This window comes from Molothrus ater, chromosome 2 (assembly GCF_012460135.2).
Source record: "Molothrus ater isolate BHLD 08-10-18 breed brown headed cowbird chromosome 2, BPBGC_Mater_1.1, whole genome shotgun sequence".
Taxonomy (NCBI): domain Eukaryota; kingdom Metazoa; phylum Chordata; class Aves; order Passeriformes; family Icteridae; genus Molothrus; species Molothrus ater.
Genome location: NC_050479.2, coordinates 73,366,567 through 73,392,496, shown reverse-complemented (window position 1 = coordinate 73,392,496; position 25,930 = coordinate 73,366,567). Strand labels below are relative to the sequence as shown.

At 41.1% G+C, this 25,930-nt stretch overlaps 1 protein-coding gene across 3 annotated transcripts in view; it reads left to right on the top strand.

The window, feature by feature from the left end:
• The first annotated feature begins 9,780 nt into the window (after window positions 1–9,780).
• The window catches only part of ZC3H12C (zinc finger CCCH-type containing 12C), a 38,805-nt gene continuing 22,655 nt past the window's right edge, over window positions 9,781–25,930 (top strand). Inside the window, exon 1 of one of the 3 annotated variants that reach the window (XM_036404179.2) lies at window positions 9,781–10,006. Coding sequence is in view for 1 of the 3 variants with exons in the window: in XM_036404178.2 (XP_036260071.1) it covers window positions 24,006–24,029 (24 nt within the window). In the remaining 2 variants the exon portion in view is untranslated. Of the gene's footprint in view, window positions 10,007–24,000; window positions 24,030–25,930 lie in introns of those variants that run through there. The other 2 variants (XM_054514108.1, XM_036404178.2) reach the window with 2 other exon arrangements.

Here is a 25,930-nt window from a genome sequence, read left to right as displayed (position 1 = left end):
ATGAGCTGGAAATAAACAGTGTATATAGAAATAGCAACTAGTTTAGCCTTTAGAAGATGAGAAGCAACATGAAAAAATAAGGGTAAAGGGCACAACAGAGAGGAAAGGAATAAATTGCATTCCATCCTTGTCCTACAGATGAGACAGAGTGGAATGGTTTTCAATACTGATGAGACATTAGGAGTGTCTTTCTATCTCAGATGGGTCTATAGGCCCATCCATAGACAAACAAAGAACAATCCATATCTCCACTTCTTCTAGTAGAAACTTAGAAGCTTACGTATATGTAGATATATACCTATAGACATGTATAATTAGATAATTAATCCCAGGATGATTATTGGAAAGGCATTTCTCAGGGAAACTGTGAAAACAGTGCAGGCCAGTCAGTACCAGAGAATTTTTCTTACAGAGTGTATGGTGTCTCCATCAACACACATTACCTAGGAGTAGGACAAACACCTTCATTGCTAATTTGCATGAAGATGATCCTGCTGTGGACTATAATGATGGGCCAAATAATATCTCTTCTCATACTACCTTCTATGATTTCTATGATTCTGCTTATAATCACAAAATATAGAATGGTTTGGGTGGGAAGGGACCTTAAACACCATCTACTTGAAATCCCTCTGCTGTGGGAAGGACACCTTCCACCAGATCAGGTTCCATCAAACCTCACCCTGAACACTTCCAAGGATGGGGCATCCACAACTTCTCTGGGCAACATGTGCCACTGCCTCATCACTGTCACAGTAAAGAACACAAAAAGGAGGCCAGAAATGGGGGAAAAAGGCTCCAAAAGAGACTCAAAGATTCAAAGACTGGAGCAGAGTGAAGGTAAATGTCTAAAGTCAATATTTCCTCCCAGCTAAAATACAGACACTGGAAACTCCTCTGTTGGTTCAAAAATTGTTAAAGAAATCAAGGTGAAACAAAGTCTGACAACATGGATGCTCGGTCCCAACTATCATAGCATTTCTATCTCAAATATAATGAATTAATAAATACGGAGACAATTCAATTGTCTTGAATTTGCTTGCTTTCAGGTCTTCATTCAAAACAAAAGGGCAGAAAATTATATACATGGAGGGAATAAAGAAAGTAGAGATTCTCATCTCCAAGGAGATGAGGTCTAAAGAACAGCAATCATTATGAGAGAAGATATTACTGCTTTCTCATTAATGATATGCAAATCCACTAAGAAAATGGTAGCATGTTGTTAGCAGCTTTTGAGCAAATTGCACAGTTCCTGAAAAAAAACTTATTTTCACTGCAACCAAAAGCCATTTTGTTCATTTGTGGTAACTGTTATATTCATTTCTGAGCCATTATGAAACAGAACCTTATAGGAAATAACACTAACCCCACTCCAGGAAAAAAAAAAAAAGCACAAGCATTGGTGTTTGAGGGTTTTTTTTGCATCAGTAAGATCAGATTTCACCAGAATGAAGGAAACAAAATGGTATCACTTTACCTTAAAGAAACACTAACTTCTCACAATACTGAGGTATAAAACTTATAAAAATACTATCTGGTGAAACAGCAGAATGTGACTAAGAGCCATATTGGTTGCAGAAGAACAGAAATTCCTCTGTAATTCTTTGCCAATTTTTGCCAGTTGTGAAGAAAATAAAACATCTGAGTATCTGAAAATTATCTCCCAAGTGCTCTTTCATTTGAATCTTTAGCATTTAAAATATTTCACATAAACTAAAGTAAATTTCAGTGAAATTTTCTTCCTAATCAAGGAGTCAAAACCCCAATTAAAGATGGAAGCACAGATTTTTTTAGTTAACAAAAATTCTGTAAAACGTAGGAATACTAAACTGCTGAATGTTTTAAGGTTTTTGTTTCAAAATTTGAAATGCTGTAGCAACTACTTTTGCTTGAATTTTCTTCATTGCTTCAAAATACAAGTAACCAATACTAACTACATGGTATGTACATTTTACCCTCCCATATCCTTCTCTCCTTTTTCACTAAACCACAGCATGGCAATCACAACAGATTAAATATACGGGGTAAATAAAGACCTCCTTAAACTGTTTTTTTACTGCTGGGTTACTCCATTACCCTCTACCAGTGTTCTCCACAGGTATGAAGAAAGCCTCAGCACTGGCATGCTCCCTCTGCCTGTACAGTCTCACAGTGTCCCAGTAAGCTGCTGCTTGAGGTGACTTACACCCTGCCTGGTCTCCAGAAGCCAACACATACACATCCTGCTAATTGAAAGCCTGGTTAATATTCCTGTCACTCAGACTTTTTCAAGCATCAAGTTCATATTTTCCTGTGTTCTGCAGTGAAGAAGAATCCCATGTTAGTTTTCACTCATACCGCTAGATATGATGACAATGGATACTTCTCCTTCTTGCTGATGCTCTGAAAATTTTGGTAACAGTGAGCATGACCCCTGCTCTGACCCACTTCAGGCATGCCCTGTGATATCTCCCAGCTGCAGAAAGTAGTTTTGCATCTGCCTAAGAAGGCACAGCAAGGGAATTTCTTCACTCTTCCCCCCCCTCCCCCAGCATTATTAACCCTTTTTGTGGCCTTAAAGTGCCTTAAGAGTTTGCTTGGCTTTATCAGGATGCAGGAGAAGGTGATAATGGAGTCAGGCATCTGTCCATGCTTGACTGTGTCCAAGGACGTGAGAAGCAATCTCTTTTTTTTCTTTTTTTTTTCTTTTTTTCTTTTTTTAGTTTACTTTAAAAAAATTACATATCAAAGGCAGATTCCCGCCTCCCGCTTATTCTTTTGATCACTTCCCAGGCTGTGTCTCCTGCAGTGCTGTAAGGTTGTAGAAGCACAGACCCACAAAATTCAAAGGGTGTCAGACACTTCTCAGTCAGCAGGCAAATTAACAACAAAGTAAGAATGCTCACACTGGGGCACGTGTCTAAGACCAGCCCACAATCTCTCTCTGACAGTGGCCAGATGAAGATGCCTATTGCCAAACACAGGAATTAAACAAATGTATAAAGGCTCAAGCAAGGTTGGAAGTTGGGGCTGCCTTGGGGACATACTGAAAGACAGATACCTACACCTTAGCTTTTCACAGATCTAGCTGGATTTTTATTCCATGGGCATATATATCTGCATTCTGAAAAATAAGATAGTTTCAGGGAATTTCCCCTTTTCTATGGGTGAAAACTGCATCTGACAATTTTATTTTCTACTCCAAAGTCCCAATATAACGACAGAGGAAATATGTTGTGGAAGACCTGTGTTCCACTTGACATGACTTTTTGCAGTTGCAGGGTGCCTGGAGCACTGAGCTTTGTGCTTTTCTGAACTCTAACCCTACATGTAACTCTAACACTGGGCAGAGCAGTAAAAGCAGTGATGGGATGAGGCTGGGGCCAGGCAGAGAGGTGTGGAGGCAGCCATGCTGTGGCAGTTCTGTGTTCCCCTTGGCATGCCTTTTGCAGCTGCAGTGTGCTGGGAGGCCTGGGCTCTGTGGTTTTCTGAACCCTAACCCTAGGCAGAACCCTAACCCCAGGCTGAACAGTAAAAGCAGCCATGGCTTGAAGCTGGTTCCAAGCAGAAATGTGTGGAGGGAGCCATATGGTGGTGGACCTGTGGTCCCCTTTGCATGACTCTGCAGCTGCATTGTGCTTGGAGCTCTGATGTTTTTGGTTGGTTGAACCCTAACCCTAAGGCCTAACCCTAACCCTAGGAGGAGCAGTAAAAACAGCCTTGGGCAGAGACTGGAGCCAAGCAGAAAGGTGCGGAGGGAGCCATGCTGTGGCAGTCCTGTGCTCTCCTTGGCATGACTTTGCAGGTGAAGTGGGCATGGAGCTCTGGGTTTTGTGGTTTTCTGAACCCTAACCCTAGGCAGAGGTGTAAAAGCAGCCCTGGGCTGAGCGTGGTGTCAAGCAGAACAGTGTGGAGGGTGCCATGTTGTGGCAGTCTTGTGTTGTGACAAATACTCATTTCATAGGGTTTGTGCCATCCATGGTTTAGAGATCTGTTTCATACCTTCTCTTGGCTGTGTCCTTTTCAGGCTAAATCTGTCTGTTCAGCCACACTTCATATGTGTGGCTGATATGTCCCAAAAATATGTCCCAAATCCCTGATTATCCATATTACCTTTTTCTGGTTCTCCTGTATCTCTTCTGAGATGTGAAGGCAAGAACAGCTTGTGGCATTAAAACCTGGAGCACCATAAATAAGGGCATAATGATACTGTATGTTTCCTATTCTTATCTTAATATGTATTTCTTTCAGCCACATTGACATTTTCATTACAATTCAAATATCCTTGGCCTTACATGAAGTCAAAGGTTCTTCATTTTAGAATTTCATTTTTATGACCTTGAGAAATCCAGTTTTATAGAGAAATTTTGTCACCTTTTTCCCTACCTATTTCTTCCCCATCACCAATGAATATGTGCATCAGCACAGGTACATGGGCAATACATGCTCTGTGTAGGAAAGCACACTATTAATCTTTCAGAAAAAAATCATTACAGAAAGAAAATTCTCATTCTCTGACAGGATAAAATGACTGTACAGTTGAGAAGCTGTCCTTAAGGTGAAAAAGAGTAGGTTTAAACTTTTGATGGGCATTCACTTTACAAGCTCAGCAACTAAAGTATTTAGCATTGGCATTTATTGCAATAGCTTTTTTTATGCCCAAAACACACGAGTCTACTCTGACAGAGATGCTGATTTAAGGCTATAAACACCAAAGTTTTTAGAAAAAAGTAATACCTACATAGAAAACATGATCAGGAAAAAAAACCCAGAAAACATATCAGGAATGTTGGCCATTGAACAGATCTGCCAAGTAAACAAATGCCAATTATTCTTGGTATAAGCTATTTATTTTTAACTGAAATGTAGAACTAAATGGAAATTTTTAAATTTACGAGATTTTTCAAAACTAAATCATGCTTAAAAATAAGTAACATAGCACAGTTTACATTAAACATTTTTATGGGTTCCTGTCAGCACAGATCAGCAAATTTGAGATTACGTGCATTAGATCGGTCTAGAACACAGAACTGAGTAATTTTTTTCTAGCATATGACTAGAGAATCTCAGATTTATGTTCAAATTTTGTACGGTTTATGTAGAACATGTCTGAACAGATTGACAACATTCATCTAAATAATTTTAATTGCATGTTTGACTCATGTGTAATTATAATAGTTATCTCAGCAGTAAAATGCAATGCAACTCATCAGTTCGTGTCTATTGTGGGCTACCAAAAAAACGAGAAAAGCTTTGGCCTTTAACTACACAGAAAGAAAAAAGGGACAAAATATTATTTTGTCCTTCAGAGAACAGAGAGACTACCAGGGATCTGACTTGAAAAGAAAACAGAATGTACAATGGGACTGGATAAAGAAACAGTGATTAATGAGAAGCCTCAGATTATATGTAATCACAGAAAAACAGGTCTGTAACAGAGCTTGATTAGTCACTTAGTCCATCCTCCAACTCCAATGCCAGATCAATAGTACTTAATATTTGTCCAGTACGTACTTAAAGACATCCGGTAACAGAGACACCATTACACCCTGTGATATAAAGCTGTGCCTCACTAATGTTACCATTAGAAAAGCTTTTCCTCCTTGATGCAATTGAAGTCCGTTACATCTTACCCTACCTACCAAAAATAGATGATTCGCCTTCTCTTTGCAAGGGCCTTTTAAGTCTATGAAGAGTCTTAGCATATCTGTCTTCTGCCTTCTTTTCTCTAGCCTGAACAACTCCAGCTTCCTCAGCCTTCCCAGTCCTCTGCCCACCCTGTACAGACTCCTGTTGGCTCATATAATTCTTGAGCTGTGGTGCATAAAACTAGCCCTTCCACTGATGTCCTACCAATATTGCATAGAGCCAACAGATTTCTCCCCACATCTATACCTTTCTGGAATGTTTACCATTTTTGCAAGGAAAACACATCACTGATATACTCAGCTTGTGGCTTATCCGTAGACTCCAGATTCCTTTCTGGAAGATTACTTTTTCACCCCTTGTTCGTTTCCTGAATTTGTGCAATTTTTTATACCTATGTATGCTCATTGCTTTTGTTCCCCCAACCTGTGTCTTATGTTTTCTAGATCAGTTTTCTACATGTCAAAATCCCAATCCCCTTTTCCAGCATGCCTGCGATTTCTCACAAAACTGAACAGAACTGGATTTAGATTCCTACAGGACCCTAGCTGGTAAGCCCATTTTGACAACAGCTATTGACACCTAGTTGATAGGCACAGTTATCTACCTAGTTAAGACCCAGCTCCATAGCAGCTGCACACAGACTATGTTTCCCTAGCTTTTTATCAGAATGCCAAAGTGCAATACCAAACAATGAAACACTACGTTTTCGCATGACTCAGTTGCTGTGGTAACATAAATTAACAAAATGTACATTGTTGTAGCAGCTTTGTCATATAAGTACGTAAGCTTTTCCACACAAATAATGGCAGAAGCAGCACAAGATTCTCAGATGAAAAAATATTGGGATAAAATGTGATGGCTAAAAAAGGTAAAAAAATGCCAGGTGAAGGCTAAATAAAGGGCTGACAAACCACCTGGATATTTCAAGGATGTCACTTTGGAATCAGGCACCATAATGGTGGTTCAGTGGAAGGAAAGGATAAGTGTCTACCTACCAAAGGTATTCAAACAACCAATGTAGAAAGCCAACAAAAAATACTCTTAATGTTCAGGATCTTCATGTAAAGCAGCAGTTATTTAAGAAGACAAAAGCAACAGGCACTGATACTGATGACATTATACTGAAATCAGTTATCTGCTCTGGCATATCTGATAGTCTCAAGCACAAGGTGGATCAAGAGAGTTTGGGGGGTTGCCTTAGAAGCAGGTTGCTGTGGATAGAAGCACAAAACACAGGTTTCCCAGCCTGAGAGGATGAGGAGTAGGTTCACTTAGAAGGGCTGGCCAGTGCATTGGACAACTAAAGGAATTAAAGAGCCATTCGCTGTCTGAGGCAGAAAATATTCAAGTAATGGAAAATAGTTAAAGTGCACAACAATTGAGAAGGCAAAGAAATTCTGAAAAGATGAATGTGAATTTCTTACACTAAAAAGAGAGATAACTGATGTAGAGCTGTTAATGGAAGTTTGACTTGACAGAGATTGACAAGGAAGACAAGGGAAACCAGAGTTAACACATACAGGAGATCAGTTTTAGAAAAAGTATCGTTCATAAACTTTTGCTATTCTATATTACATTGTAGTTATGCCAATACAGATTCTGGAAACAAAGGAGGTTCTGGTTTCCAAAGAGGGCAGCTTCTCCCGCTTTCCCTTTTCTTGCTTTTAAGTACTGACTAATCCTGCGAGTATGTTCTCATTTACTAACAACTTTTTATTTCATTAGCTGACCAGGAAAGTGTTGTGAAAGTCCCAAAGAAGCCATGGAAATCCTGAGTTTCAGCAAAACCTGAAGAACAGTGATGTAGGAATGACTGAGGACATACAATGGGGAAGGAAGAAAGAGATGTGGGAAGTTCTGAAGGCATATAAATCCCCAGCCTCTGACTGTCCTACCCCAAGAAAGTCTTTTAACACTTACAATCCCCCCTTCATATTACCATATTGTGGATGTGTGGTCACAGAACAGAAAAATCCTGGTTTCTGACTCCCAAGTCAGAATCCTGTTTCTATTTTAATTGAGAAGCAAGTTGTTTCCTAAGGCAATAAGGAGGAAATGAGGTTTTACCAATAAGCAGTGCAGTGACATCAAGCAGCTCTCTTCATTTTGATTAGCCCTCCCATTTGAGCAGACGTAACTCATGGCTATGAGTGTCATGTTTTCATCACTCACAATGTACTGTAGGTTTACAGGATCACAAGATCCTCTAAACGGAAGACAAGGTCAAAAAGACCCTTTAGACAAACTCAGGAGGAGCTATAGTATACTAAGAAAAAGAAGTTAACTTGAAATTCTTGTGATTTTAAGTAGTTTCAAAATCAATTCCATATTGCTCTGTTCTTTCTTATTCTGATAATTGAGAATCATTTTCTCCAGTACTGCAGTGCTTTTAACTGACTCATATGCTTCTCAATCACTGGCAAAGGCTTCCATAATAAGCAGCAAAGTCGCACTACAAGTGTATTATTCTTTCATCTTGCTTTCACCAATTTCCCCTATTAAATTAATATTCACAGTCACATTTGGACACCACTCTGGCTCTGAAACAGCATCAGTATATGGGACTGAGGGAACAAGCATTTTGATCTCTTAAGTAGAGGCCTCAAATTCCTTTTGTACAGCTAAGTAAACTAACCAGGGGTGAGAGGTGGCCTTTTGCATCATGAACTGAACCCTCCAAACTCGTGCCTAGGATGGGGATGAGATCCACTGAAAAATTCAACAGACTTTGTAATGAATGACTCAAACAAACAAAATCATGCTGTCATTCTACAGGCTATGTCAGCTCTAAGAGGGAGGGTTTGTGGAAACATACAGGAAAGAAACATAGCCCTGTGCCTCCACAGTCTTTTGTTGAGGCAAATCTATCACATTGTTTTGAAAAAATAATCCCTTCAAAGTGGCACGTTGGGCGCATATTTCTGTGTAGAATTTGTGTAAATTGGATGCAAATTTTTTTTAAATTAGCCCATTTTTTGTGGGTACCAGAAGAGGTTTTTATAAATCCAATAGTAGAATAGCAGTGGGTAACAATTATATATATACATATAAATATATATATATATATACACACAGACACGTTTGCAGCCTGTGAGTAGCAATGGCTGTATGTCTTATCTTGTATACGATATGCTCCATCAGCTACAAGCCGTAATCACAACACCAGACTTTCATTCATATCTTCTAAGCAGCTCCTGGCGCTCAGCCGCCTCGGCAGAAGCACAGAAGGCTGGGTGGGATGGTGAGAGGTAGATTACTTCAACTGCATAAAAGTAACTGCGGGGTGGGAGGAAACATCTCGTAATTAGAACACGGGACGGAAATTAAGGTCTCTACCAACTCTGTCACAAAGGGAGTTCGTGATCCTTGGCGAAAAGCTTTCCGATCGCCCTCTCTCCACCTGCACAGCGGGGGCGGTGGGGCACAGGGACACTTGCACAGCGAGCGCCCGTGAGCACCGGGAGGTTTTCTCCGATGGCGGCAGGACCTTTGCCGGGCCGGAGGACCAGCTGCCCAGGCCGCGCCGCCCAGGCCCTCCCCGCTGGCCCCAGCCGGTAACGTAGCGGCGTTTGGGGAGGTGGGCACCGCGGCAACCTTGGGAATTCACGGCGGGATCCCACGGCGCGGGGGGTGAGCCGTGTCTCTCACCCACCGAGGCCGGCCCGGGCGGTTCCCCCGCCGGGTTTCGCGGCGCCCCGGCACCGGGTGCCCCCCGTCCGTCCGCCCCGGCCGTGTCCGGCGAGAGGCGGCGAGGGGCGGCCCGGCGGGGCCCCGCGGGGATGCGGGCGGCGGCGCCGCGGTGGGCGAGGTGAAGGCGACCTTGCGGCCGCTCCTCCTGCCCGCAGCGGCGGCCGCCGGTGGGTGGCTGCGGGACCGCGGGGCTCGGCGGCACCGGGCGGGCCCCGGTGATGGCGGCGGGGAACGCCGGGCCGAGGCTGCCGCGCTCCCGCCCGGCGCCGCCCATTGCCGGGGCCGGCCGTCGCGGCCCCGTGTTGACACACGCGCCGGCCCTGCCCCCGGCGCCTCCCCGAGGTCGCCCGGTGGAGGTCGCCCGGGCGGCGGAGGCCGCGGCGCGGCGGCGCTTCCCGGTGAGGGAGGAGACAGCCTCAGCCCTCTGCCCCGAGGGGTCGGCGGGGTCGCCCCGCGCCTCGGCAGGCCCCGTTCCTCCGGAAAGTTTTCCCCGACCTGTTCGCTGCCGACCCCGGCAGGAGCCGCTGGCCGGGGCGGCGGGGGCGGCCGTGCCCCCTCGGCAGCGCCGGGCTGGCCCGCCCCGCCGTGCTGCGCCCCGCCCGCGGCCGTGCCGGAGCTGCGGCCGGCCCGGGGACACGCGTACCCGCCCGCACCGGGAGCCTGACAAGGAATTTAAAACTTGTTTCAGGTACTCTACCTACCCTGCCGTTCCCCTGCTTCTAACTTTTGAGGTTGTTTTTGTGGCTGTTCTGTTTTTAATAATTCTGTGAGGAGGGTGTAGATTTATTTCCTCCGCTTTGTGTGAGAGGACGGGCTGCATAATTTGGCTTTCTCTAACCGAACCGCAATATCTGTTGGTTTCACCATTCTCAGATCTGGCTGTGGCTTCTAAGCAGTAATTTCTCGTAAAAATTAATTTTCAATCACCTATGTGTTTGGGGCGTAATTCTGCAGGCATGTCTGAGTAGCGCCGGGCGTGTAGGGTTGTATTTGTGGAGCGGTGACGCTATTTTATAATGCCCCGGGGGAGGAAACTCCGCCGGGCTGTGCTTGTGCAGCTCCTTCTGCAGCCGGACCTGGCCCTGTCTCGCACTCCCGTGCCTGGCTCTGGCTAGGTGCATCTGACAGGGCGAAATAAGCGATGGTGTTGCCAAAAGTTGGGTTAAGTAAATGCATCCCACTAAACGGCAGGCTACATTTCTCGAACAGATGTATTGAAATGTCGTGTTTACTGTGTCTTGTCCTCTTGATCTGTGTTTGCAAAGCGGAGACATAACTCATAGTTGCAGCTCTTAGGGTTATGCAATTAACAACATACTTAAGATAGCAGTAGCACGGTCTTTTGATCTGGAAGGAAAATAAACCATTGAAGTATGTCTGGGTTTTCAAACTGGCAGGGTACTTCCTCTTCCACTGTCTCCTTACCGTGTAGCATTTGCCTATATAGCAAGCCAGTGAGCTGACAATAAGACTACTTCAAGGATTATATTAGATATATCTTAATGAACTAAATTTTCTAACTGGTAGTGCTCCAGGCTGATACTACACTTCAACAGAGTGTAATCTGTCATTAATGAATCTGAACTCAAGCATGTTGGCATTTTAAAGAGAATTTGTTATGTCAGTGTAATACACAATTGCAACAATTTTAGGGAATTAGGGGGAGATTTTTATGTTTTCTCTCTCCCTGCTCCCTCTTCTTCATTAATTAGACCACTTACTCTTGAAAATTCGAAAACTTACTTTTTGTTTTTTCCTGATGGGTGTAGTTGAACCAATTCAAAGTATTTCATCTCTCTACAAATCTTACCACGGTTATTACACCTTTATTACTACACCAGACTTCTGGGCAGCAGTCACCCAGGGGAGCTGCAATTACCATTACCATTTGCAGTCCTTCTTAAAAGGCAGTTATTATTTATAAGATCCTGATAGACAGAACTCCACTAACAGTATTTTTACACATCTGCAAATCAAAACACGCATTGAAAAATATTGTCTTAAAATGTGAATGCAGAGAAGTGGAGTTTATTGAAGGTATGCAATTTAAAAACAAACCTCATACTCTCAACCTGACAGAGCATGAAGGGATTATCCAGACTTGACTCATCTGTGCAGATTGTGCATTTCATGCTGACTGCTGTGCTGAACAGCACTCTGCTGCAGTGATTTCACTGCCTGCTTCTCTGGGTTGTACCAACCTTTAAAAACACTGTTGGTGTTCCAGAGCTGTTGATACTTTTGAGGAAAACTAGGCTTGCAGTTGGTGAGACTTGAAAATATTGGAGATGCAGTTAGATGTTTGATGAAACCTATTGACTAGATTATTTACTGCTCAGTTTTACATAGGTAAATCAAAAACCTTATGAAATTTTATTTTGTGAGGTCTTATACATGCTACATGCAGTTGAAAGTACTCTTTAAGCAAGCTGGAGAAAAAGCAGTTCAAAGTCTGTGTGAAGTAAAATGAGGAACTTATTTGGCTCAGGTCAGTTTTTCTTGTACTCAGAAATGGCTACAGCTAAGCAACTCCATTTGGTAGAAAAGAGATGTGTGATTTAGTTTGACTTCTTTCATTACAGGAGTCATAAAATCTTGTTTAGTATTTTCTGCATCATCTCCCTAACTTCTATCTTAAGCCAGTTATTAAAAAATTTCTGCCCAGAACTAAAGAGTCTGTTATTCTTTTTCCCCTAATTGTCCTTTATTTATTTTTTAATTAAAACAGATCATAATCTGGATTTTGGTAGCCTCAGCATCCAACGATCAATCTCTTCATAATCTGTATTTTAAATAATTCTTAAAAACTGAAATGCTTCAGAGGGAGTAACAGTAGTAAATAATGGGGAGAGAGATTTATAGTAACTAGGAGGAAGGGTAGAAAATGTGTGATGTAAAACTTCTGCTTTTCCTCTTCTGTAAATATTATTCTGCTGCTTTTGCTGTTCTCTGAAGCAATGTCTCACATGTAGCTAGGTAGTCATAGATAAGAGTTTTTCTAAGTTATTCAAGAGATATTTCATCATTCAGTCATTTCCATCGTGTTTGTTGCCATGGGAGCTAGCCAGCAGCCTTATTAGTGATCGAGGTGATTGCACCTTGCTTTTTCACTTGGGGTACTGAAAACTGTGTCTGAGCTACTGTAAGAAACAGATGTTGTACAAAAACTGCAGTGAGTTTTTTCTATGAAGAGACTGAGCCGTTTCTGTCCTCGGTTGAAGTTGTAGAGTGATGCTTTATATCTCTTATCATATATAGTTATGTGTAAAATGCCTCATGTCTCCAAGCTTGCTAAATATTTATAATAAATGTACTACTTCTACCATATGTTTGAATCAAGAAACCCATTAATTGAACAAGCCCATATTTTTATGCTTGAAAGAATTGACACTTCATTTTAATTGCTAAATTATATGTTAAAAGTAGACTATAAAAAAACCAGAGGTGAGATGGTGTAATAAGAATCAGAGTCATTTTTCTTACTTCCTGGCCTCAAACTGTAGTTATTTTCAGTTAGAAAATAGATAGAAAATCAATTGTAATCTGCTCATAATTGCCTTCCTGGTAGAGTTATGAGGCATTTCACTCTCTCTTCTTCCCCTCTCCCCCACTCATTTTTCTTCATCCTTCTTTTTTTTTAACTTTTTTTCTCACTGTATGTATTTTTTCCTGTGTATATCTTGTGGAATAGGCAGATCTCCAGAGCTAGAGGAGACTTTTAATTGAAAAGGCCTTCATCTTTAAATGTTTTTGTATAACAGCTTGAGGCTCTGTCAAAAAGCATGTTCCTTACCAAGTTGTTTAGTAGTGAGTAGAAATTGACAGAGGTTTTCATAACCTTGGGGCTTTCTGCTTAGATGAACCAGGCATTTCTCTTTTACCTATCAGGATTGATTACTTCAGGTTAGATCACGTCTTATGTAAAAAGCTTAACTTGCACTGCCAAAAATCCAAATTGCATTTTCCTTAGCATGAAGTGCTGTACTTAACATTTGACACTGACTCTTCACATTCTGCTAGGGTGTTGTACTGCCCATTAAAGAATTATTTTAGGGCTTTGGTAAACTCAAGCTCCATTCATTCTTGAGTTATAGCTGCAGAATGAGAATGATTTGAGAGCGTACCTCAGGTTTAAGACTTGCACCTCTACTCTCCCAACTCAAAAGGTCCAGATGAGATGTTTTCAAAGTTTCCCCTGGGGGGGTAACGTAGCTCACCCTCTGCAACTGTGAGATTCATCATTCTTCCAGGCTTATGTCATAGTGAGCACCAGACTACCTCTCCTGATGAGTTGACCATTTAAAGGTAATATTTGCTTGATTTATGATACCAGTGTAACACTTTAAAATTTGACATACATCATCCTCCTCCCTGGGAGTGTGGGTGTCTATTTATATATTTATATGTGTGTGTGTACATGTAGATGGATACAGAATAGAATGTTAGACCATCCCAGGTTCTGCTGTCCTTTAAATGTAGAAACCTTCTATGTGCTCATAAATGTAGCTCCCAATATCTCTGTTTTAGACCAAAGTGATTTGGTTCTAAATTCTTTCAGGGTAAAGGTGTTCTTTGCATAAAATTTCTGCAGTATTATACTAAGTATTTAAAATGTATTCTTGCTTAAAATTACAGTTTTCTTCAGGGTGGATAATGAGGAAACTAAAGCTTTGTTAAGAAGGAGGGATTTTACTTTATGAGAGGTTGGTATTTTGAGAAAAGAGTGGGTAGAGAGGAGGGAGGGGCAAGACATTCAGTGGATGGGAGTGCAGAGAAGTTTAATGGATGTTATTAATCCTCCCAATGGAAGAAATAGAGTAGCTTCTTTTGGTATGAAAGGAATGTCTTGGGAGGAGGTTGAAAGTTGCAGAGGAGTGCCAGAGATTGGAGAATCAGAGAAGCTGGAGGTGTTCAGTAAATGTGACACAGGTTATTGCAAATACCTGAAAAGCATTTTGCTTGCTGTGAGTAGGTAAATTTCAGAGTCTAGGGAGCATCTAAAAGAGTAAAATCCTTGAGCCCTTTACTGCTTGACAGAAACTCACATGATAATTCCTAAATGACCATTTGTGTGAGCCATGCTCTCCTATGAGCTGTAAAAAGTAACGTGCTAAGTTGTGAAATCAATGAATCAGTTCCATGAAGCTTTAAAGTTTTGTGATGAACTGAAAATTTCAGTGTTGCTATGACTTAGACCTTTTATCTTAGGATTAATGAAATTTGGTGGTTTGGCAGAGATTGTCTGGAAAAGGGACAGATTGCCTGTCTTTTGGCAGAAGCTACTTTCCAAGTCTACTTTTGTTCTTTAAACTGTTAATGTAAGTAGCTGGTATCTCATTCTTCATCTCTCTGCTCTCATAGTTGCCATTATAGTTGGTGCCTTGACTCTCAACGGGTCTCTTCAATCCTTTGTTATCTGTAAAGCTAATATTTGAATTGATGAGTTATCTATCTTTCCAGATTCGATACATGGCTTCATTATTGATGAGAGACAGTTTTCTTATAAGAAGTGCCATAAACATTTACATGGAGATCTCAACTTTATCTTAGTGAAGTGCCTTAGAGCCTCATAGCTTGTAGCAACATCCCCTAAGGCTTTTCCACCTTAAAACATTCAACTGCTTTGGAAACCTCAGATAATTTTTGCTTCAGCAATAATTCTAATACATGCTAATTGTAATGCCAGATACACCTCTGGAAATGGTTTGTTCTGGCTAGGGAAGGACTGTGATGTGCAAGTGCCCAGGGCTGTGCAGCTGGGTTCACAAGTCTCTGTAGCAGCTGCTTCTGGGGTTTGTACTGCCTTTCTTGCTGGGTTGCCAGCTAGGCTTTTGCCATCCTTGCCGAGCTGAGAGTTGGACTCATTAGACTTATTGGAACTGTCACAGTCTGGGTTTCTTAAAGTTGTTGAGCATGTACAGCCCATGCTTTCTGGTGAAAGATTTTCTGCTTCAGCTGCTGTTTCCCCAGCTACTTGTTCACTTCTCTTTTCATGGCTTTTTACTCTAGCTGTTCTGTGGAAGAAAATAACATCTGGTATCATGCATACATTGATGGGATTTTCATCTGGTTCTAGCAAAAGACTGTGTGGCTAAATGTGTTTAGGTAGTGCTCACTTCCTGGAGCTTGACCTTACTGCCAGGATTCATTCAAAGTCATGAGTTTTGTGTGAGATCTTTGCTGTCATCTCTGAATTGAGCATTGCTTATAAGTGAAACTTGGTAAACCACCCTTGCCTGATCATTTAGGAGAAGCTAAACTACAGATCTCACTGAGATTTAGTGTGTGTTTGCATTGTGAAATTATGTAGCCAGTTTTTTTCAGGAGTGAGAATAATTGTTGTTTGATAAGTTTTAATGGTGTTGGTAGAGTACATAGGTACTTAAGTCTCTCCCTAAGGTTTTGTACAGTATTTGGTGGTAGTCTGCCATCTGATTTGTTCATAAAACTGGCTGCTCCAAAGTTTTATAAGGCTGTGGTAGGACTATAATTCACATGTAATGCCTTGATAAATTTTGGACATTAGTATGTTACAAATCAGTTTGGTTTTGATATATACATATGTTGCAAGAGAGACCTCAGATAAGCAAACTCATTAGTGTGAAATAAGCATCATCATGTTAAAGCTGATCTTTGTTGCTACTTCTGTGAGCAGTTTGAATTGTTCATCTGCAGCTTGAATGCACTTATCATTATGCCTGTGAGATCTCTGATGAGAAAATGTTTGCAGTGGGCAGACTGAAAACAGACACCTCCAGTGGGCATTGTAAATAGGGTTTAGTTCATCTGCTGACATGGGATCCTTTTGTGGACTGTAAAGCCTTGTCCCTTGATGAGTGTAAGATGATGTTGCAGAAATAGACAATAAGGCTAAATAGGGCATATTAGGAAGAGGATCACCATCAGGCCAAGTGTAGTGATCATTAACCTTTTTGACACTGGTGTGATTGTATTTGGAGCATTGAGCCCAGTTTTGATCTCTAAAGGGCAAGAGAAAACATTGTCTTACAGGGACCAGTCTAGTGGATGGCAACCAGGTTGATTGGGGGCTGGAGTAGGTTGTGTAACAAGGAGAGACACCGGGAGAGCTGAGTTTGTTCAGCCTTATTTAAGAAAAGACAAGGGGCATCTTATTGCCATCTTCAGCTCTGTAACTTGTTTGGAGAAGACAGAGTACTCTGTGTGGAGGCATGTAATGAAAGGACAAGAGGCAGCAGTTGGCAAGGTAATGTGAGAAATTCTGGCTGAAGAGGAAGAAAAATGTCACCATGAGAATACTTACACACTGGGGCAGGTGTTTGAGGAAGTTGTGGAGTCTCCAGCCTTGGAAATGCTCAAAAGGAAAAGACACAGAGCAACCTACTGTAGCTGATCCTGAATTAAGTGGGGGTTTGTTGGACTAGTTGACCTCCAGAGGTTCCTTCCAAACTAAATTATTTAATACTAAATGTTAAAGCATCACCAATTCTGAATAAAGTATTCCCATTTGCATGTCTTTATCAGATCTAACTTCATGACAAGGACTTGGAAAAACAAAGTATGAGCACTGGGGGTTCAGAAGGGCTCAAAATGTTAGCCTAGTTAAAGAAATGTGTGCATGAATTCACAGGTCTAAAATCTAGCTGGCTTTTCAACCAAATACAAGAAAATTTGGTCAGCAATATTAATTACTACTTTAAAAGCTGCAAACTTCTGAGCCCAGAATGACTCTGAGACTATAAATAGCTGGAAAAATTATGTGAAATTACTAACACAGTTTGTCTCTTTCTGATGTATTAGGTTATTAAACAGGAGCAAGCTGTTTTATTAACACGTAAGATACTAGGATTTCAAAGCCTGTATGTAGCTCAGTGTGGAGGCTTTCTGATGGTCTTTCCTGAGTTCAGGAATACAGTAAATCTGAAGAAAAGCTATACTTAAATGACAGGTAATAAGATAGACCTCTGTGCAGCTATTTTCTTTAATTCCAAGAATCCAAGTTCATTTGGAACTTTGATTTGCAGCTACAGTAACCCACTTTTTGTAAAATGTGGCCTATTGTTGCCACTTGTGAGGTCTATTAAAAGCTTCCTCAGAAAGTAAGAAACAGTTATGTGCCAAGTGTGTCTCTACAAACCACATGATCATCTCTGTCTTCTCTGATTCTTAGCTTACTAAATCTGGGTAAAAAATTGAACCTTAACATATTCTCTGCTTCTTTCATCCCAGTAGAGAGTAAATGGCAAGGCTGAAAGTCGTGCAGAAAATCTGCTGCTGGCAGCTCTCTTGCAGAAGGCTCCAGGCCAAAAAGACAACTGCAGCCGTGTGGTACAGGCATAGGAATTGTGTCTCAAATAAGCATAACACTGTGAAGCCGTTTAGGGCGACACAGAGTCCAACCAACACCTTGAACTGTGTCCAGGAACCCTGGAGATTATGGGGCTCTATTGCCAGCAACATGGCCTGAAACACAACCTGGCCATGTCTCTAGACAGTTTGAGAAGCCTATTTTCCTCTGACAAACCTTTCAAATTCTTAAATAGTCTGTGGCACAGATAAAAGATATTAAGTTGACTAGCTAAGTGTATTTAAATGAAGAGAATACTTTTTTTTCACATAACCGTGTTAGTTTTGTAAGAGGATTTTCTTCTGACAGAACAAATTTGAATAAAAGTACTTTGCTAAGCATGATGGTATACACTTTGTACAGTTGTAGGCATTGTCTGGCCACCCAGTATTGTCACAGGGAAAGTTAATTAGACAGTTCAAATTTTCATGCTCAGAAAGCATCCAGACAACGTGACTCTTTCTGGAAGTGGGAGGAGATCAAATCTGACATGTATGTACTGGTGGAAACTTTTTTTTCCCTTGAACACTTTGTAGCTTTTTGTCTCCTTCAATTCATAAATAATAAAACTAAAAAATAAAATAAGCAGTTGCAATCTTTAAGTAAGCACTGTTCCCCCATTTGTTGCAGAAACAGACAGTGAATTTCACACTTGAAGTTTATGAGATGGTGTTGATGAGAGCAGTTGCCCAACAGCCACCTTAGTGTGTAGAAGGGGGTTTCAGTGCTTTCAGGCTTGCAAACCCCTGAATACTTTCCAGCAGAGCTTTGTGTCTATTCCCAAAAAACCCCCAAGAATTTCTGACCATGTGACTTACTGCCCTTGAAAACAAGACTTCTGGGATTGTCCATCTGTGTGCATGCCCTGGTGTGCTTGTGCAGGTGTGCTTACAGTGGCTCGTATGTTTGTGCTGGAGTTTAACCACATTTGAGTCAGAGCATCCACTTAAAGATGGGAAATCCTTGAGCCTGCTGTATGTCATTGTGCTGGAGGCAGCCAGCAGTGGCCTGGTTGTATTAGCAGGGGTTGTGTAGCAGGGCAGGGGAGGTGATCCTTCCCCTCTGCTTGGCACTGGTGAGATAAATCTGAGCCCTCCAGCAGAAGAGAGACATGGAGTTATGGAGCAAGTCTAATGAAGGGCCAGAAAGATGGTGAAGGGAGTGGAGCATCTCCTCTAGGAGGGAAGGCTGAGAGACCTGGGCCTGTTCTGCCTGGAGAAGAGACTTGTGGGTTTCTTATCAATGCATATAAATACCTGAAAGATGTGTGCAAAGCAAACAGAGCCAGCCTCTTTTCAGTGATGCCCATGGACAGGACCAGAAGCAGTGGGCACAGACTATTCCTTCTGAACATTAGGAAATGCACTTTTTCTGTGAGGATGACCAAGCACTGGCAGCTGCCCAGGGAGGTTGTGGAGTGTCCATTCTTGGAGGTGTTCAGATGCTGTCTGGGGAGGGTCTAGCACCTGGCTCTTGGTAGCCCTGCTGGAGGAGGGGAGTTGGACCTGATGTCCTAGAGAAGTCTCTTCCAACTTCAGGGATTCTGTCACGCTGTGAAAGGAGCGCATCTTAGGAATCCATGCCTACAGTGAATATCTGTAAGTAACAGTACTGAGGAAATCATCATCCTCTTAGGTAAACAGTGGAGGGGTTGTTTGTCACATGCTCGAAACTATTTAATTTTAAAATTAAAATATGCTTCAGAAAACGTATTTCATTTCAGGTGCTACATCTCAGTGTGGTAGTGAGGGTGATGCCAGTGCTTTTTGGCATCACAGAATGCTGCTTTATGCTTTCTATGTAGCTGGCTGGTGTGGCTCAAGCCTCTTGGGCTCCTTATGTAGGCGAACTGTGCAGCTGCAGGCTGGTGCTTTGTCATGTTGTGATGAACAGCTCATGGTCACTGCCTTTGTCTACCAACAGAAAAATAAAGACTGGATCTGTTTCACCCGTGGTTAGCAAAAAAAGTAATTGCTACGTATGATAACACTTGGGGTTTTCTACTTCTCTTCATCACCTCAGAGGACATCCTGATAAATGTTGCAATGGTTTGCTCAGGTCTTGCATGCAGCCAATATATCAATGATCTAATGGGATTATACCAGAAACTGTAGACATTCTGGCTCTTCTAAGATGATGCCCTGCTGGAAAATGCATCTCTGCTTTTTTAATTTTAAGGATAACTAGAGAGAGATGTGTCTTTTTTCAAAGAGTGAAAGAACTCTTCACCACTTTGTTTTAATGCATTTGAAAGTGCATATTTTTCTACAGAGCAATTGCACTGCATTTGAAAATACAGTTGAACCTTATTTTAAAATATGGTGGTTTTGAAAGGTTGGTCATTCTCTAGGCAAAACATTACTCATCTTTATCATAATATCAGTTCTTTTTCTGAATTCTTGGCATTCTTTACGCGTCATTTAATTCAGTCCTTTGTATGGCTGTAGAGTGGTGGTTTTTTGTCTGGTTTTGACTGTGAGTAGATCCAGTCTAGAGCACCACTTACCACTCCTCAAAACTAGGTGATCTTCTTTCAAGTGTTCTATTTAAGATAGTCTATCTCTTCGTATAACTTGAAGGAATATTTTTTTTGCATTGCCACCTTGTAATTTTAAAAATAAGCATCTCCCTTGCAGCTCCCAAGTCCAACAGTAAACATAAGTTTTTCACCTTTTTTGGGCTGAGTTTTGTCTGTAGCCTATAACCTTAATTTCTACTTCATAAATGCAGTGGTACATGATTGATTTAACTTCTGCAGTGTGTTCTTGCAAAGAACATAATTTATTACAGGAGGCTTAGCACAAAGTTGTAAAATAAAAGATAATTAAACAAGTTAATGGGACAAATTGTCTTTCTAATTGCTGCAATAATACCACTGGAGTTACAGAATGACAGAATGACCATTTTCTATGCTTGCATAAAATAATTTCTCTTTAAATAAGGCTTTGCTTTCAATGTGTTTGAAACAACAAGATTTGGCTGGAGCTAGCAGCTTTTTTGTAGGGTTTTTAGAGGGTTTTTTCTGCCTTATAGTACTGCTTCCCTAATATTTTCAGCCTCTGCTGTCTGAATTTCCCAGCTGCTCCAGCTCTCCCCCCTTTGGTCTCTCTGGCCCTTCCATGTGTGCTTTTCACACCACGCTGAGCAGTCGGGGGGAGGATAAAGGGGATGCTCTCCTTCCCACCCCTCACCCAAAGCAAGAGACAGCCTGGTCTGTGTCTCTCTGCAGCATCCCATACCCTTCTGCTGTGCCATTCTGAAATTTCCTTCCACCATGGAGTCTCCAAGCCCATCACCTCCAGGCAATTCAGGATTTTGTGCTGGCCTGCTGTTTAATCAAGTGGCACTAAGGACCTGATGAGCACTGTACAAAATGTCCCATACCTAGCAGCCACAAATACAGGTTTTTATAGCTCACTCATCTTGCAAGACCAGAAATTTGAAGGAGCTGTTACATTTGCTGTGTCTGGATTTAATTTACTACCTCTTTGTATTTTGAGTATAATAATAGGAAGCTGTTGAACTCATTATTGGATTTGGAGGTTTTAGCACAAAAAGTAGAACTTGCTTTGTCCCTTTGGGCTATGTGCCTTGTGCTTGCTTTATACCTACTGGTGATGCTCTTAGGCACATCTGCTCTCACAGATGTGATGGCACAGCCCCACTGTTTCATACAGTGTCTTTCATGCAGGTGAGCTCATCATTCCCACAAGGAAGCCTCATGTACTTGATAAGCCTTAGTATGAATGCTTTTCTGTCATCACAAGCGTGATTTGATAGGATGATCTGATACCTTGTAAACCTTTAACAACCCACCTTCTTTTAGGGAAGAGCTGAGAAGATGCTTCCAGAAGAGGCATCTGGTTTAAGTAACTGATGTTGTGCACAAGATAGAATTAGAAAAAGTCGTCCTAATTCACCCAACTCTAGCTTACTAGAATATTTTCTGTAAATTTAACAATATAATGTAAGTATTCAGACTGCATCCATTCTCATTTTAGTCATAGTGCTGCAGCATGGTGTTTGCATGAACTTTAATCTGCAACTAAATTTTATCCCTAGTTCCCTGAAGACATGCACTTGGTGTGTGGAGAGTATGGCGGTACATGAAACAGGGTGGTATTTTTATTGTTACTGTAGAAGACATAGAGGGGGCAGGTCTTTGCGAGTGAATGTCCTACAGCATTATTTTTAAGGCAGTTTTCTAAGCTGAGTAATACACTTGCACTAGTCGTGGTTGTAGAGCCATAAGTACAGCACTTCTCTGCCATGGAGTTCTCTGTTACAGATGTATATGAAGGGTATCATACGTGTTTCTGCAAAGCAAGCATCTCTGTATTGCAAAGGAAATGCCTGGCTCTAATCAGGGAGGTAACAAATGACTGGCCAAGTGTTTCTGCTTGCATTTAAGTGCAGTTCTTGGACATAGGTGAACTGGACTGGCTTCCAATTTTGCCTACAGAAGTTTTAATATGCTTAACGTTATCCAATACCGGCAACTGAGGTAGTCTAAATACCACAGCAGGGACTGATTAGCTTTTTCAGATCACTGCTTTTATTCGCTGTTTGCAAAGAGGCTTAATCCAGTGCTGGGGATCAGGCGTCCCACTGTGCTCGTGGGTAGCTTTCTCTAGTCTTTGTGCTCACAGTGGCAGAAATTAGTGTGGAGTCTCCTCCTGCCTCTGACTTAAAAGCTCCAAATTTGTGGTGTTAGTAGTTGTTTTTAGGAGTGTTTAATGGACAGTGTGGACAAACTATAGTTGGGATTTCTTCCTTGAAGTTTAGTATCTGGGAACCTGATAAGTGCATCGGTGTAATAGCATGACAGTATGTACTTTCATTTACTGTGTTGAATTGCCTTAATATCCACATAAAGCTTGGAAAGTTACTTGAAACAGTTGTAACAAACCTACTTTCATTCTTCCCTTCTGTTAAATCACAGTAGATATTTCCCAGCAGTTTGCCTGTCCTCACAAGCAGAGGAGACAGCTGCCTCTGTGGTTCTCATTATTGCTTTTAGTCATGTAATGATGCTGAAGTTCAGGAAATACGCTTTTCTAGTAGTCATTCAGATGAACATTTGCAAATGCAGAATCTTTTCCTTCTGTGTTGACCTGTCTTCAGCTGAAGTTATCAGCAATGGCAAATTCTTATTTCAAAGTCCACAGTGTGTCACCTTTTTTTATCAAGCATCAAACCTTGCTACAATTTGCTAATGTCTGTGTTGGGCAATGGAAATATTGGGCAGTGAGGGGAGATGTGGACTGGAGTTTGTGTTTCTGTGTGGATTACTTCAATTGAAAATAAAAACAATAAAGAGTTGACTATAGCCTAGCTCCAGACTTCTCTTGAAATATTCTGTCATTGAGAAGAGATGGAGAGATCTTGGCATCTAGAACAGATCTGTGAAAAAATAATAGGGGAAAGCAGTTGTGTTGCAAACAAATGTAAGGGAGTCCAGAACAAAAGAGTGGTTTGTAGTTCCTTTCTGTCAAGTGCTCTAATGTTTCAACTGCTTAAAAATATCCATTATTCCATATATTAATATTATGTGGTTTTAGTTTAAAGGCTTTCACCCGCTCCATTGAAATTACCTACAAGTTCTCTTAGAGTTGTTGTAAATGCAAGTTTGTTGCAATTATTGACTAATGTAGAAAAGTGTCAGAAAATTCAGAAAGCAGTTTCTGAATGCATTTCAGTGTTTAGTGTGGGCTCCTTTCATACCTCCTTGTGCTTTATACTGCTATGATTAATTTTGCTAACAAGAAAAGGGGACTACAATAGCTCCTGATAGATTTATTTTTCTTTAATATTTTTCCTGACAAAGAACATTTTGTTTCCATAATAGAAGGGGTTATATTCCTCCAGACTGATACATTTTAATAGAAACTCACAATTTTTACTACTTAAAAAATAATTCTTTTCTTTGTTTCATGAATTAGAAACAATGAGGAGAAGCTGAAGTCTGCCCAAGCCAGGTGTTTCTTGTTGGCAGCCTGCTCCCTAATGACTCTGGCTCTCATACAGCAGCTGCCTGCTAGTCTCTTTTGTATGGCCTATTGTTGCTGCACACCCCTCGTTAATACACATGCTGCCCGGGGCAGACCCTGAGAATGACATCAACTTGCTTATCTTAGAAACCTCGGAACCTGATGCAGGATGGGGAGGTTGCCTTGCATCTGCCCAGCCAACTAATTGTGAGCTCTGCCGGCCGTGATTGGCTCCGCAGCCGCTCAGTAGTAGGTTAAGCAAAGACATCGCGGGTCCATCTGTTCGTCCATTCATTGTTCTGCTTGCTTGCCTGAAGTCTGCAGCTGAAATCGTGTTAAGGAGTTGCTTCTGGAGCAGCTAAGAGAAACCAATGTCTGTGTGTTTTCCAGCCAACGTGAGTATGGGGGCTTCTCTCTGCACAAACGGGACGGTTCACCTTTCTGGCGTTGCAGCCTTATCAGTTTGCATTTGGACAACAAGCTAGCCTGCGTGTCGGCTGAGATTTGCACACTTTGGGTGTCTCTTGGAAAAAGAGGGATAGAAAACCAGTTATGTGCTAAGATTAAGTATATTAAAGAGCATTGACTCACTCTGCATTCTATTAAGGAACTTTTGAAAGCATCAGTAATGGTGCATTTCCCAGAATTTGAAAATGGTAGGAGTAGCCATCAACAGAATGAATTCTCTAGCCCACTGGGGAGAAGGAGAGGTTTCAACTTCTAAGTTACAGGTATTTACCCTTTTTTGCAAATAAGCTGTTACTTAAATTGTGAGTAGTAGAAAAAGCTCTTAGAACGAAAACCAGAATTAGACACCTTTTCCATTATACCACACCGTGGGTGAAATTTGCCATGTTTGTGGAAGTAGGAAGAGCTCCATTATAGGCTGTCTGAAGAGACTGGCATGTAAGATTGAGCACGAGGGTGCTCGCAGGTACAAAGGTTTTAAGTTTTTAAAACCAGTTATCAGTATGTCAGATCTAGTCCGGCTGCTTTTATAAAGTTTCTAATCTGTTTTGTTTTATATTTTGAGTTCAGATGTTAGGCTGAAGAACAAACACTCTGTGCTCACACATGAGCCTATGTTCCAAGGATTCTGTAAAAAAAAAAAAAAGCCCAAAACAAAGACCTTCATATATCAGTTGAGAGGGAAAGAGAGCATATAAAAGGGTTAAAAAGAGGTTTGCATTTCTACCACATGCCCTATTGTGTGAACATATGCATGAGTCTATTGAAAGTTTTCAGAAGATGGGCAGGCCACCAGTTGCTGGTCTCCTGCAGTTCCAGTAGACATCTGTTGCCCCAGAGCATTAACCAATCTGTTCAATGGGACATCCCTCCTTTGTTGGATAGAATGATGCAGACAACAGCACTCGCTCAAATACAATGGTAATTAAATACATAGAAACTACAGCAGTAGGTATTTATTACATATTCATTGTTTTATTTGCATTGTGCAGTATCTTTATCATTTGGATAACAGATACGTTCTTTTTTTCTCTTTTCTGATCAACTCTGCACTTCTGTTTGTGACAAGCAGTGAGTGTTTCAACAAAATTATTTCAATATTTTACATTTTGTGTTTAGGAGACTTAGAAAAAGTCTACCTGTGTGAAAACATGTTGAACTCTTTCCTTGTAGACTGTATCTTCAGAAACTTGTTGATGTCTTTTGCAAATACACATTTTCTGTTATACTGTGCCACATGACACCACTTTACTCTGTTATTTTCCTCTGTGAACTAAATTTGCATAAAATGACTTTTTATGTTCAACTGTAAGTGGAAATCTGAATACACAGTAAAAGATTAGGTGATCTACTAGCCCCTGTCCCTTTGAGAAATATTTCTGTTTTGTGTGGAGGTGAACCGATGGGCTGATTGTTGCTAATGGTTAGTGGAAAATAGTGACAACTTCTAAGAAATGGTAAAATATTATACTTCTACAATGAAGTGCTCATCTGGATTGTTATATTTATACCTGATAAATGTATGTGCAGTACTTTAAGCCTTTAACAATGAACACAGTGTGAGATACGGTCATTTAAAATGGGCTACAGTTTAAAACTTATGTTATCATAGGTATGTCTAAATTGGGAGTTACCCATTTTATCAACTGTTTCATAAATACAAATTGTTTTACTGAGCTGTGGTGAGCATAACAAAAAAGGGAAGACTTTCATGACTGGAATTTTTGGGATGATTTTTGTTTGTTTGTCTTTCATTTAAATCAGAATTCATAGTAGATGCTTTTCTTAGCTATTTTGCGTTGTATCAGTTGGCATACTTTAAAACCAT